This window comes from Podarcis gaigeae, assembly GCF_964106915.1.
Source record: "Podarcis gaigeae genome assembly, chromosome: 3".
Taxonomy (NCBI): domain Eukaryota; kingdom Metazoa; phylum Chordata; class Lepidosauria; order Squamata; family Lacertidae; genus Podarcis; species Podarcis gaigeae.
This window is the reverse complement of record NC_139680.1, coordinates 31983954-31998692: the sequence shown is the minus strand read 5'-3', so window position 1 is coordinate 31998692 and position 14739 is coordinate 31983954. Positions and strand designations below refer to the sequence as shown.

The following is a 14739-nucleotide window of genomic DNA, read 5'->3' as shown; positions in this document are numbered from 1 at the left end:
TCATTCAATCCACACAGAAAAAACAATATGCCCACATCTAAAACGCATTTAAATTGCACAATTTCAGCTATATGCAGGCAAGGTGGGAATGCTCTCGTGAGATTTGGCGAGAAGTTGGATTGTCCTGCAGGATCCTGTTTGAATCCTGGCAGATCTGATGCCTTTGTGGAATAGTACTATAGCCTGTAAATTCGAAGCCATTTGGCTGCCCCACTCCAGGCTAGAAGCTGGAAGAAGACTGGCTGGTCTTCATTGAAAATTCATGGAAGATTAGTTATCAGACTTGAGGGATCGTCAGTATCCCTGGAATCTAGCAAACAGTTAAGTTAGATGGCAAAAGACAGGGTGTGTCTCCTTCTGAACTGAAACCCAACAAACAAATGAACGGATTTTGAATTAACTAAATATGAAAAGCTTCAAAAAATAAATTATATAAACACCTTTTCTATTCAGATAGCAAAACCAAACCAAAATTTCTCATGCACACCCCTACTACTTGTGTACTTGCTAGTAGTAGCATACGTAGCAAAGGGAGAATGCCATATAAAAGGCCTTCTTTAATAGTAGATATATTGATCAATATTCCTACTCTTTTTGGAATGCAGCTTTCTTTATTAAATATATTTTGTGTATCCTGTATCCCTGGGTGAAGCAATATTTTTATTCAGCTGGGACGGATATAAAAAACACTATCAGAAGGGAGGCTCGGACAATCCTTTTCTGCCTACCAGTGTGTTCTGCAAATGGAAGGGGTTTGCTGCAGAGCTGGGGAAAAAATCGAAAGAGATTCTGTTTCAGTCTTTCTGCCTTTCATTGCTGGTATTTCTGAGCTCAGACAGCCAAGGTTATGCAAAACGCAGGAAAACATTCAAAGTGACACTTATTTGCAAATTCCTGTGAAATCAAAATACACTAAGCCTTCAATATATTTTATCTATCTCCTGCAACTTTTGCATTCTGTTATTATACTAAGCTGACATTGGATTTGGTATATTCAATTTATGTAGTGTTTTTCTTCCTATTGCTGCTACAATCTGGAAAACTCTCTAATAAACTACCTTGATTCCTGAGTAAAGAAGCATTTGCTTTTCCTTACTGTGTAAATATTGTGTGGAAGCTGTGCTTCTGGATCAGTGCCAGATTTACGTATAAGCTAAACAAGCTATAGTTTACGGTCCCACTCTCTTGGGGGTCCCAAAAAAATTAAAGGGAGAAAAAACTGGATGTACATTTTATTGGCAAAACCTATTGGTGTTTTGCAGCTTTCTGACTACTCTGATAGCTCTGGCTAAGGTCTCGCAACTAAACACAGAGTTCACGAAAGCAGTTGGCAACTTGGCTGCAGACAGGTTGGACGAAGCAGGAACCAGGAACTTGTAGTTAGGTGTTTATTATATACAGTGGACTATTTACAGGAACACGGATCTTTAGCTAGCTCTCTCATACATGGATCACAACTCTCAACCTCCAACTCCTACACTGACACATTCCACTTAGTAGGCCATTAATCATTATTTCCCTGAGAGAGCTTGACCAATCATGGAGCTGTTTCCATGTCTCTGTATCACCAGGCAGATTACACTCCTTTACATTGCCTTGGCTGTCTGCCAAACCCTAATTGACTCTGTGTGAGTAGCTGCACATATTCAGATTCCCAACACATTTCCAAAATATAAGATAAAAAAAGAAATAAAATCTACATACAGCAACAGTGTTACTTATGATGCAAGTAATGGGCCCCGCCTGCTAGTCTGCTCCCTAAAATATCACTGGTTTGCTCATTTCTATATACAGTGGTACCTTGGTTCTCAAACTTAATCTGTTCCAGATTTCAGTTCAACAATTACGGTACTTTGAAAAAATACACATTTTGTTATGTGCAAATGGCTTGATACCTATTAGGTCCATAAATTACCATATAGCACATATTCAACACAAAAGCAGCAACAATTTGTTGTTCACAAAGGACAGCTGGACCCATTACTTTCAGTAGCTTAGGGCCTCATCAAACCTAAATCCGACCCTGTTCTGGATCCTTTATTGATACTGCAATTTTATATGTGTCTACCCACACATATGATTGTGGTTGCTGTTGCTGCTTTCTCACTTAATAGAGTTACAGAAACAGAATTGTAGAGTTGGAAGGGACCCTGAGGATCATCTAGTCCAACCCCCTACAATGCAGGAATATGCAGCTGTCCCATATGGGGATCGAAACAGCAACCATATGATTCCCTAGCCCCAGCTTGACGTAGCTGAAAAAAGCCGGAGGCCACAGAAGGCAGTCTGGGGTAGCTTTTTCAGAACCTTCTTTCAGATAACACACCAGTGGCTATTTATAGACCAAAGCTGAACCTCAGTTGGATAATGACTGATATTAGGGCTATTACATTACTGGCTAAGGTTACAGTTGGTGGACGATTGGAGACTACCAAAATGCTATGTTTCAAAGGCTATGGCTACAGCTGATAGTATAGTCTGCTAACTCAAATTCCTGCTCAGTTCACAATGCAAAAATTACTAAATAAGTGTGTTTTCTGAAGACACCCTTTTTTGCTAATAAGGCTGTTTTTTGGAAGCTACATTTCTGATAAGTTTTCCTAGGTGGAAGCTACCTGCCAGGTAGAGGAAATGAATCAAATTCAATTGCTTGCTGCGAGTGCCACCTGCTGGCTACTGCTTTGTTTTCTAATCTTGCCAGTTAAAAGCATCAACAGAACGATTTTGTTGCACACGACTCCCCAAAAGTGATTCTGGATGATGATGATGATTTATTAAATTTATATACCATCCTTCATCCAAAGATCTCAGGACGGTTCGCAGCATAACAGTGCAAAAAGAAAACAAAATTATGGGGCATTACAGTGGTACCTCGGGTTACATACCCTTCAGGTTACAGACGCTTCAGGTTACAGACTCCGCTAACCCAGAAATAGTACCTCTAGTTAAGAACTTTGCTTCAGGATAAGAACAGAAATCGTGCTCCTGTGGCACGGCAGCAGCAGGAGGCCCCATTAGCTAAAGTGGTGCTTCAGGTTAAGAACAGTTTCAGGTTAAGAACGGACCTCCGGAACAAATTAAGTACTTAACCCGAGGTACCACTGTATAGGCAATTAAAAGCTGGCACTGCTCAGAATGGTGGGCTAGGAAGGGGAAGCAAGGGAGACAGAGTCTAGGTCAGGGGTCGGCAAACTTTTTCAGCCTTTGTGGGGGGCCAGATTATATTGGGGGGGTGAACAAATTCCTGAGCCCCACAAATAACCCAGAGATGCATTTTAAATAAAAGCACACATTCTACTCATGTAAAAACATGCTGATTCCTGGACTGTCTGCTGGCCGGATTTAGAAGGCAATTGGGCCGGATTCGGCCCCCGGGCCTTAGTTTGCCTACCCATGGTCTAGGTGTCAACAGTGGGGCCTGTCGGGACCTCCTTCTCTGGCCAAAGATGTCGATGAACAAATTGACGATAATATCCTGGCACAAGCTCTCATGGGCCACATCCAACTTTGACAAACAAGCTGGCCCACAACAGCTTATGCCACACTATTTATTAACAAGGTTGTTAACAAGAGTTGTTCAACTGGATTTGCCAAAAAGGATTCACATGGTTAACTCTCTGGAATTTATCACACACACTAACTTATATTTAAATCCACGCAGATTTGAAAGTTCTGGGTGTTTTCACACGTGACATTAAAAATCATCTTTGACCCCCTGTGCGCACGTTAGAGAGAATATCATTAATCCGGGGCAGAAAACAGACACTTTAGAACCGAGACGTGACAAAGTAGCCAGTACTGCAAATCCTTGTTGAGCTTGCGAACGTGGCTTTAGGTTCACTCAAACAGAGGCTGGAACGTTATCTTTACTGTTTGAGTGGGAAAGTCACCTCTGTGGGAGGAGTTCCAAGATTTAATTGCTTTTAGGCAAAGCTTTTCATGCCACAACAGGAAGAACCGCCTGACGCTCACACCAAAGGCTCCGAGGTTAGTTCCTGATGCACATCCATGTCTTTAATAACTAAGTTAAGGCTATACAAAGAAATCAGGGACAGCCATCATAAAAAATGTTGGCATGGTTGCATTTAATCTATGTCTTCTGAAGAACGGTTTAACAGGCAAAAAGGAAATGCCTGTCTGTATGAGTTTGCATGCCACTTGCCTCAAGAGCAAACATTCAGCAAATGAAGCATTTGCGGTCATTTCCTCCATGCTTAGAGAAGGTTCACCTTCCACTGCTGCCTTTCTCCTTGTCAGGCAACTGTCAGAGGCACATGAACACTGGCAGAAAGCATGGCAAAGGCAGAAGTTGTCTGCTTGCCAGCTAAATCAGAGTTTGGGTGGAGTTAAGACATACAATACTGCTCTTTTGGATTCCTGTAACAGAACCTTAATTTTAAGCCAACTTTAAGGCTTTGTGGCTTCAACAATTGTTGAATTTACAGCTGCATATTAATTTGGCACCCAAGGTGATAAAAAAAATGTTCGTTGGAGAGATCACAACTGAATCAACCGGTAGAGCAAGCTTCTAAGGAAGGTTAATCTGTATACATTTGTGTCTCCTGATCTTTCAAAAGCAATGTTAAAAAAGCTTGTTTCATAAGGTATTTGGCCACAGAGTGATGCTTTTCTAGGATTTGTGATTTTACTGTCGTCATGCTCTCATTGGAGAGTTGGCCACCAGCTGGATGCTGAAAGCTTTTGTTATGTTGTGGAGCTTTTCAGTTTTATTGTTGGTTCTGTGTGACTTCATATCACTCATAATAAGCTGCCCTATGCATGAAAAGGCAAGTGTGTTTCAATAAAGACATGAATAATAAATAAAACCTATCAAAGAAAACAAAGATCTGCATTTAGTTCCCAGACTTGAGATGAATATTGTAAAATGTACCTCCTGCAAAATATTGTTATAAGTCACCCCAATCTCTGCCAAGCTGTGTACAGGATTCTAGGGAACTTGGACCTCAAGCCAGGTCTGTGCTCCATAGGAGAATTGAAGACACGGCAGAGGCTGTTGTAGCTTTAAGAAATGGTAAAGTTAAAGGTAAAGGACCCCTAGACGGTTAGGTCCGGTCAAAGGCGACTATGGGGTTGTGGAGCTCATCTCGCTTTCAGGCCAAGGGAGCCGGCATTTGTCCGCAGACAGCTTTCCGGGTCATGTGGCCAGCATGACTAAACCACTTCTGGTGCAACGGGACACTGTGACGGAAACCATAGAGCATGGAAACGCCATTTACCTTCCCGCTGCAGCAGTACCTATTTATCTACTTGCGCTGGTATGCTTTCAAACTGCTAGGTTGGCAGAAGCTGGGACACAGCAACAGGAGCTCACCCCATCGTAGGGATTCAAACTGCTGACCTTGTGATCGGCAAGCCCAAGAGTCTCAGTGGCTTAGACCACAGCGCCAGGACTGGAGCCCAAGGCATCTCCCCCCACCCCACCCGCCCAAGATGGATCTTGCTAAAACACCCTTTTCCTGTCACCTTACACCCAGTTACCTGGCCCACCTTCCAAATCCCCTCTGTTCACACCTCAGGGCAGGGGGGAAAGACAGTTCTCTTGCCTTGCCAGTGGTTTTCAATGGCCCTCTATTGTTTCTTAATGGCCCTCACTTGGCCAGGTCATTTTTGCATTGGCCAGCCCAGGAATTCCTCTGCAGCTGGTATATTCCCTTCATATCCCAACTAATAAAAATCCTACCATTTATTAATTTTCTTCCCCAAACCTATATTGTTTGCATTGCTTTCAGCCTCCCCATAAACACTTCCATCTTTCCGTTCTTTCCTTCCAGAATACCCAGCACCTGAATACCATGGCTGGGAAACCCAAGCTTTATTATTTCAATGGAAGAGGGAGAATGGAATCCATTCGCTGGCTGTTAGCTGCTGCAGGTGTCGAGGTATGTGCCTTTGTTTTCTTCCAGACGAAAATCTGCAAATGAGTTGATTGTTGGAAGTCATGGCAGGATGACCACGGGAACCATTGCCACAATTAGAGCATCCTTAGGACCATGCAGGAGACTGGGTTTCTAATCTAGATGGTTTGGCAGGGCGGCCACAGGTACATAACCCATTATTTCACAATGATAGGAGTAAGATCCTTGGCTGTCACCCAACATCATGGACACATTTCCTTTCGATGCAATATTTTTTATTTCAAAAACCAAGGAAAGCATAACCAAGCCAGCCACAAGGCTTCCTTTTGTTACAGGAGGATATCACATATCCCACAACCCACACTCCGGTCTGTAATGTTGAAATTGTCACTAAAGCTGTCAGGTTATAGGGCCACTTGGAAATCAGGAAAGAACTGTATGCTGGGATGCTGCCTCCAACTCCCTCACCTTACTCCCACATTTTCCAGGTTACTAAAGGTAAAGGTACTCCTGACCATTAGGTCCAGTCGTGGCCGACTCTGGGTTGTAGCGCTCATCTCGCTTTATTGGCCGAGGCAGCTGGCGTACAGCTTCCAGGTCATGTGGCCAGCATGACTAAGCTGCTTCTGGAAAGCCAGAGCAGCGCACGGAAATGCCGTTTACCTTCCTGCCAGAGCGGTACCTATTTATCTACTTGCACTTTGACGTGCTTTCAAACTGCTAGGTTGGCAGGAGCAGGAACCGAGAAACGGGAGCTCACCCCGTCGTGGGGATTTGAACCGCCAAACTTCTGATCGTCAAGTCCTAGGCACTGTGGTTTAACCCACCCGCGTCCCGCGTCCCTCTTTACCTTTACCTTTTCCAGGTTAAGCAGGCTGCAAACACTTTTTCTTTCTGGAATACAATAACATGGAAATGAGCTCTCAACATGATAGACAAGTGTGTGTTCTTGTTTGAAATTAACAGAACCGCTTAACAGAACAACAGTTGGCATGCCAGGGACTAGGAAAAGATTAATCTAGCTTCTACATGAATTAAAGTCCTATATCAACCAATTATGTTTATTCACTCAATATCCCTGATCCCTAATAATCCATTAATGCTCTGTATAGTCTTGTAACACAGCCATGGCTGGTTCGTATGTTACTTAGCCTTTGGACCTCTATTTAAAAGTTTCATTCTTTCTATTGTCATGTTATATAAATTGTCCACTTAGATGGTCACTGATGCAGTAGGCTAAGACCCATAAAGGCATACGCTGTAATAAATTTATTGGTTAACGTGCTACAGCGCTCTTGGTTGATTATAAATAAATGAAATGTTAGTCCTCTCGCTTTTTCAGTTTGAAGAAGAGTTTTTGGAAACAAGAGAGCAATATGAAAAGTTATTAAAAGGTAAGGCTACAGATTTAATAACTTCATCAAGATCCAGAGCGCTGTGTGTGTGTGTGTGTGTGTGTGTGTGTGTGTGCCAAGAAATTCTAATGCAAGTGTGTTTGGGCAGGGTGTGTGTGAACAAGAACTCAGCTACTTTGATTCTGCTTCACCATTGGAAATGGTGTTACAAGCATCTCTGCTCTCACTATGGGTGGGCAGAGGTTCAACCAATGAACCCCCCCTTTTTTCTTTAAATGCTTCCTTTCCCATTGTTCCTTTCCCATTGTTCACCATGCAAAGCAGTACAGGAATTTGCCAGGGCTGACATGATGATTCTCTTTCAACAGATGGATTTCTGCTCTTTCAACAAGTCCCCATGGTTGAAATTGACGGAATGAAGCTAGTGCAGACTCGAGCCATCCTCTACTACATTGCTGCAAAACACAACCTCTATGGGAAAAACCTGAAGGAGAGAGCACAGTATGCTTTTTAGAAGCCATATTACATTAATATGCAAGGTTTTTTCTGGCCTAAGCACCTGCTTTTGCCAATATAACAAAACAAAAAAGGGTAAAAGTAAAGGGACCCCTGACCATTAGGTCCAGTCACAGACAACTCTGGGGTTGCAGCGCTCATCTCACTTTACTGGCCGAGGGAGCCGGCGTACAGCTTCCAGGTCATGTGGCCAGCATGACTAAGCCGCTTCTGCTGAACCAGAGCAGTGCACAGAAACGTCGTTTACCTTCCCGTCGGAGCGGTACCTATTTATCTACTTGCACTTTGTGCTTTCAACTGCTAGGTTTGCAGGAGCAGGGACCGAGCAACGGGAGCTCACCCCATCACAGGGATTCGAACCGCCGACTTTCTGATCGGCAAGCCCTAGGCTCTGTGGTTTAACCCACAGCGCCACCCACTTGAGGAGAAATGAAGGCAAGAACTGGTGACTGAATAGCAAAAGCAATAACTTAGAAGGGGGAATACCCTCTGGGCTCAGCTTCAGGTAGCAAAAAGGTCTTGGAACAGCTGTGAAGAAGCATATGCATATGTTTTGCATATACACTTCTTCCATATTTATAGCAATCATGTAAGAAAATTTGGAGTTGGATTTTACAGCCCCACTCCTGTCAAGGTCCAGTGTTGGTCAGAGAAAACAAAACTGAGATGGAACCTAGTAACAGGAAGCAAGGCTGGCTGTTATTCATTGCATATCTCTTGCAACCACACACACACACACACACACACACACACACACGTAAGGAGGTCAGGTCAGGAGCCCAGAGCAGAATGTGCAGACCCTTTTAAAGCTTCAGAAATTGTAACAGAAAGACCACCCCAAATTGTAATACAGATGCCATAAAAATGGGTTCTACACTCTACAATTCTATGTAAATCAGATCCTGTTCAGAGTTCATGTTTCTCTGACATATTTACAAGTCAGGCATCTTGATTGGCAGACAATACGTGCTAACAGCCCTCCCTGGCCTGTCTGAGACACCCTTTTGAAATGGGGAATACCTCGACTCCAGAATCCATCGACAAGGACCAGTTTCACTCATACACAGATCTGCCTTTTTGACAGGTCTGCTTAGATAGTTTCTTGTTAAACCAGTTTCACAGGCGGGAGGCTCAGGAAGAATTTCCTGCTACGTGGATGGAGGGGTCTCTGAGGTCAACTAGAAGCTAAACATGGTCTCAGCCTTGCTCAGTGTATTTGTTTGGTTCATGTTTTATTCGAATAGAGTATGGTTTCATTGATAAATTGGCCCTTTTGTTGAGAAAAGGGCCTGACTGAAAGTAGCCTTTTAGCAATACTCTCTGCGGAGTGATTGGCAGATGAAGGGTTAACCCGATAGCCTGTGGTACCTCTCTGACTCCTGCAGTGGCTGCTGTTGTGCAAAGGGATTAATACTTTGGAAGAATCATAGAATTGTAGGGTTTGGAAGGGACCCTATGGATCATCTGCTACAGCTTTAATATGTAGCTGTCCCATACAGGGATCGAACCTGCAACCTTGGCATTATCAGCACCACGCTCTACCCAACTGAGCTGTCCAGGGTGTGTTTTAGCATTTTTCTTAGTATTTTTGAACTTTCATGTTTTATGTGTTTTATACACATGCATTCCTCAGGGGTGCTTATTAGGAGCACCCTAATACGATTAGGAGGGACGCAGAGGTGGCACTGTGGGTTAAACCACAGAGCCTAGGGCTTGCCAATCAGAATGTCGGCAGTTCGAATTCCTGCGATGGGGTGAGCTCCCGTTGCTCAGTCCCTGCTTCTGCCAACCTAGCAGTTTGAAAGCACGTCAAAGTGTAAGTAGATAAATAGGTATCACTCTGGTGGGAAGGTAAACGGCATTTCCGTGCACTGCTCTGGTTTGCCAGAAGCGGCTTAGTCATGCTGGCCACATGACCCGGAAGCTGTACGCCGGCTCCCTCGGCCAATAAAGCGAGATGAGCGCCACAACCCCAGAGTCAGCTATGACTGGACCTAATGGTCAGGGGTCCATTTACCTTTATGATATGCAAAATGAGCTATGGAAGGAGAAGGCGGGAAGTCATTGATATCTTAAGGATGTAAAAATGAGTACTTTAAAATGTAAAACAGAAAATTTAATTTATATAGATTATATTTATATAAATATTTATATGTGGAACTAAGCAAGAGGACAGCAGTCAGGGAGAGAAACTTAGCACAGATTCAGGAAACAGCTACCAGGAAGTGTCTTAGCAAAAACTGCTGGAGGGTCAGAGAGAGTTAGGCGTTGAATGCAAGCTTGCTTTAATCAAGTTCTTTGTTTTATTTTACCCCTGCGTGATTGTTAATATTACAAACACCACTTGAAGCAAGGCATAGAAGGTGTGGGAGGAAAGGCAGAACAAACAGAGATAGGGAAGGATTTGGTTTACAGTGCAGTTTTATAAGCAGGTTGCACCCAGTACTTATTGACAATACTGTAAAGGTGTTCCTAAATAGGAGGTGTGTTTATGTGGTAGGAGCAGATATCCCCCCCCCCCCAATTCAAGCCTATGCATGTTTTCTTGGAAGTAAATTCTTCTATGGCCTATGAGGCTTGGTCCAGGTACATAGGAATGCCACCTCAGTACACCTGCTAGCCTGTAAACCCCGCACTGAGTGTGCAGATCCCTGTGTTGATCCTTGACCATTCAGATGGTGGCCTTGGGACTAGCGGGATCAGCATGCACAGATGCTCAGTTCCACCTGCTCCCTTCTCCGCCACCATTTGCTTTTGCATCCCATCAAGTGCTGGAGCCGAAACCAGACACATGGGAAGCTAAGCTTCAGCAACGCCTAATGATCAGGGCAGCCTGTAGTTTATTTAGGATGACATTGCCTCTCTTTAACCCCAGAATTGATATGTACGTGGAAGGAACAACCGATCTGATGGGAATGATCAGGGTTCACCACAAATCACCTCCTGGAGAAAAAGAGAAGAATCTTAGTTTAATCATTGAACGAGCCACAAAAAGATACTTCCCAGTTTATGAGAAGGTACTGTATGTAACGGGACGCGGGTGGCACTGTGGGTTAAACACAGAGCCTAGGACTTGCCGATCAGAAGGTCAGCAGTTCAAATCCCTTAATGGGGTGAGCCCCCGTTGCTCGGTTCCTGCTTCTGCCAACCTAGCAGTTCGAAAGCACATCAAAGTTTAAGTAGATAAATAGGTATCGCTCTGGTGGGAAGGTAAACGGCATTTCCGTGCACTGATCTGGTTCGCCAGAAGCGGCTTAGTCATGCTGGCCACATGACCCAGAAGCTGTATGCCAGCTCCCTTGACCAATAAAGCGAGATGAGCACCACAACCCCAGAGTCGGTCACGACTGGACCTAATGGTCAGGGGTCCCTTTACCTTTACCTTTACTGTACGTAACATGCTGGCACCACGTTCTGGTATGTCATATTTTGTTGAAAGTGAAAGGCCATAGATTTTGGTGCTAGTTAGGTTTTGGCAGAAGCATGTGCTTTAGTAAAAAGTGGGGTGTAAATGCATAAACCCTAAAAGTCCTGGAAGAACAAAATGGTCTTTGCCTGGTGCCTTAATGACCAATTCATGGCCACTAGATGACCCTCTGTGTGAAGAACATTCTAGATATGAGTGGCACCCTGAAAAGGCCCTCTTGCCTTGTAGCTACCTCCTCGCTTCGTACTGCCATGTACATGCATGCAATGAACTTTTCTCCCGTAGGTTTTAAAAGAGAACGGGCAACCTTTCCTTCTTGGCAACCAGTGGACCTGGGCTGATGTCCAACTGATTGAGACCCTATTAATGGCAGAAGAGAAGGAGTCCACCATTCTCTCACAGTTTCCTTTGTTGCAGGTAAAAGAAGTAGCTGAATTAACAATGACCGTGTACTCAGTAATATAAACCTTCAGCTGAAGTGAACAGGCATTTGACTGATTGTGTCCTCGACATTTTCCAAACTCACGTATAGCTAGTCAGATGCTGATACTCCTGAGAACAAGGAAGTATGTTATACAACACAACACCATTCTAATGAAAGCTAGAGTTTCCATAGGATTGCCATATTTCAAACAGTGAAAATCCAGACAAAAATCATTTTGGCGGGCCAAAGTTGTTGAGCTTTTTATGGCAAAATCACAAAAAAATAAATAAAAGTAAATAAATGCTGTTTGGGGGCTATTTTTAAGGAAAATAGCCAAAAATTGCACTGCCTGCATGAGCAGCCATATGTCCAGATTGTCCAGACATTTTTTGCTGATTTCTGCCTGGACACTGCTAGAGATAGCAATATCCCGGATATGTCTGGAAAATTCTGGACGTATGGCAACCCTAGTTTCTATCTCATATTATGTTGATGGCCCAAGTCCCAGCAGCATAGTACAGTGATACCTCGGGTTAAGTACTTAATTCGTTCCGGAGGTCCGTTCTTAACCTGAAACTGTTCTTAACCTGAAGCACCACTTTAGCTAATGGGGCCTCCTGCTGCTGTCATGCTGCCGGAGCACAATTTCTGTTCTCATCCTGAAGCAAAGTTCTTAACCTGAAGCACTATTTCTGGGTTAGCGGAGTGTGTAACCTGAAGCGTATGAAACCTGAAGCGTATGTAACCTGAGGTACCACTGTATCCTAAACCTTTATCTCTTGCTTTCCATTTGAGCTACCCATTTTATGCACATTTCCCCCTAATATACACATTTTTGTATATATATTTTTCATTGCAGAACTGCATTGCAAAATTCAGAGAAGGGCCTATTTCCAAGGGGTAGCTGTGTTTCGGTTAGCATTTTGGTTTGGAAAGTATGAATTATTGGTTTTACTGTTGTGGTTTTCCCCAAGAGACTTCAGGAACTGACAGTCATTGATTGGGGCTGCAGTCAGCAAACTCACAGGATTCAGGCCTGACACTTACACTGGCTTCAAATTTGTTCAGCGCTGTAATTTTTAGATTGCAGACCTAATTTACTTGCTCTGAATGATTTGCAACATTTGCAATTTTAGGCTTTTAAAGCAAGAATGTGTGATGTCCCTACGATTAAGAAGTTCCTTCAGCCTGGAAGCCCAAGGAAGCCTCCCCCCGATGAAAAATTTGTAACAACAGCAAACAGGGTTTTCAACAGGAAATGAAAACTGGGCATATGTTGCACTGTGTTAACTCCTATCTGGGAAGCAGCTGTCTTTAACAATGCTTTGCAAATGCTTCTTAAAGCTAGTGGGCTGCTTTTAAATAATAATCCAGTTGGCTTCTGGCTAACAAATAAAGTTTTGAGATAAATGCTAATCTAAAACTCTTTAGCGGGCCGCATTTGGGTGTAGGGGTGTGCGATTACAAACCTAGATTGGGGCAATATATTAAGATAGATAGCATTTGACAATAAAACAATAAAAATGATGTTATAATAAGAAATGCTGTGTTTTTATCCAGTTTAAATATTTAGGCTGGGGTCACAAACATGATGTATAAAATGGCACCCTTGAATATTTCCCCTGGTGCTCATGAAACCTATTATACTCAGGTCCTCTTTGTCATGAGATAGTTATCTTTCCCTCTCTTGAACAAGTACACAGAGCTGAAGGGGGATATTGGAAGAGTGGTGTTCTTTGGCATTTCCTCTTTCAGCTATATGTGCTTTTCAAATTTTAGATTGGCACCTTGGGGAGAGGGGAATAGAATGACTGGCAGTCTTTCTCCTTATTTCTGTAGCACCCCACTTTCTGCTCCCCGTCATCCACTTCCTTTTCCCTTCCACTCTCTTGGTCACTCCAGTTTCTGGTCAGCTGCTCACGTGCCAACCCAAACCCTGAGAAGAACATAGAGCTGAAAGAGGAAGTGGGAAAGGGGACTTCTCTCCCAACTTCCTCCTTCAGCTCTATCTACTTTTCCAGTGGGAGTAGCCAGAGGGCAGAAAGTGAGGTACCGCAGGAATCAGGAGAGATAGCAAGCATGGCTTGCCAGAAAGACTATGTACAGTGGTACCTTGGGTTAAGAACTTAATTCGTTCTGGAGGTTCATTCTTAACCTGAAACTGTTCTTAACCTGAAGCACCACTTTAGCTAGTGGGGCCTCCTGCTGCTGTTGCACCGCCGCCGCACAATTTCTGTTCTCATCCTGCAGCAAAGTTCTTAACCCAAGGTATTATTTCTGGATTAGCCGAGTCTGTAACCTGAAGCATCTGTAACCTGAATAGTCTGTAACCCGAGGTACCACTGTATACACACACATAGGTAAAGCTGATCCTCTTGAAAATGCAGACTAAAAATGGCTGTTCAGATGACTGCATTAACCAGAGTTGTCAGCTGTTGGAAACGTCTCCAGGACTTGATGATAGGTAAAGGTAAAGGACCCCTGGATGGTTAAGTCCAGTCAAAGGCAACTATGGGGTTGTGGCGCTCATCTCACTTTCAGGTTGAGGGAGCCAGCGTTTTCCCATGGACATGCTTTCCAGCTCATGTGGCCAGCATGACTAAACCACTTCTGGCACAACGGAACACCGTGACTGAAGCCAGAGCGCACAGAAACGTTGTTTACCTTCCCGCCATAGTAGTACTTATTTATCTACAGTAATACCTCTGTGAACATCTGCCTCGTCTAGCGTCTGTTCCAGTGAACATCCACAGCAAACCCGGAAGTACTGGAATGGGTTACTTCTGGGTTTGTCACTCGCTCAGAAGCACAAACCGCTCCGCGTACATGAGTAGACAAGCACTTTACCCTGCGTCCTTTTCTGCTAGCGACCGGGGCTCCGGAACGGATCCCGGTCGCAAAACAAGGTACCACTGTACTTGCACTCACATGCTTTTGACCTGCTAGGTTGGCAAGAGCTGGGACAGAGCATCAGGAGCTCACCCCGTCGCAGGGATTCAAACTGCCAACCTTTGGATTGGCAAGCCCAAGAGGCTCAGAGGCTCGGACCACAGCGCCACCCACGTCCTACATTGGTCCACCTCAGACCTGGAGCTGGTCCTCCTATTCTCTTATCAGGAATTCAAGCAAATGGAAAATTAA

The 14739-nt window shown here is 43.9% G+C and overlaps 1 protein-coding gene across 1 annotated transcript; it reads left to right on the top strand.

The window, feature by feature from the left end:
• Positions 1 to 3862: 3862 nt before the first annotated feature.
• LOC310840603 (glutathione S-transferase A4-like) lies at positions 3863 to 13140 on the top strand. The gene is made up of 7 exons (XM_083730843.1): positions 3863 to 3987; positions 5793 to 5900; positions 7219 to 7270; positions 7600 to 7732; positions 10623 to 10764; positions 11460 to 11591; positions 12735 to 13140. The coding sequence occupies exons 1-7, from the start codon at positions 3940 to 3942 to the stop codon at positions 12858 to 12860; spliced, it is 741 nt and encodes a 246-aa protein (XP_083586969.1). The 5' UTR covers positions 3863 to 3939; the 3' UTR covers positions 12861 to 13140.
• Positions 13141 to 14739: the final 1599 nt, after the last annotated feature.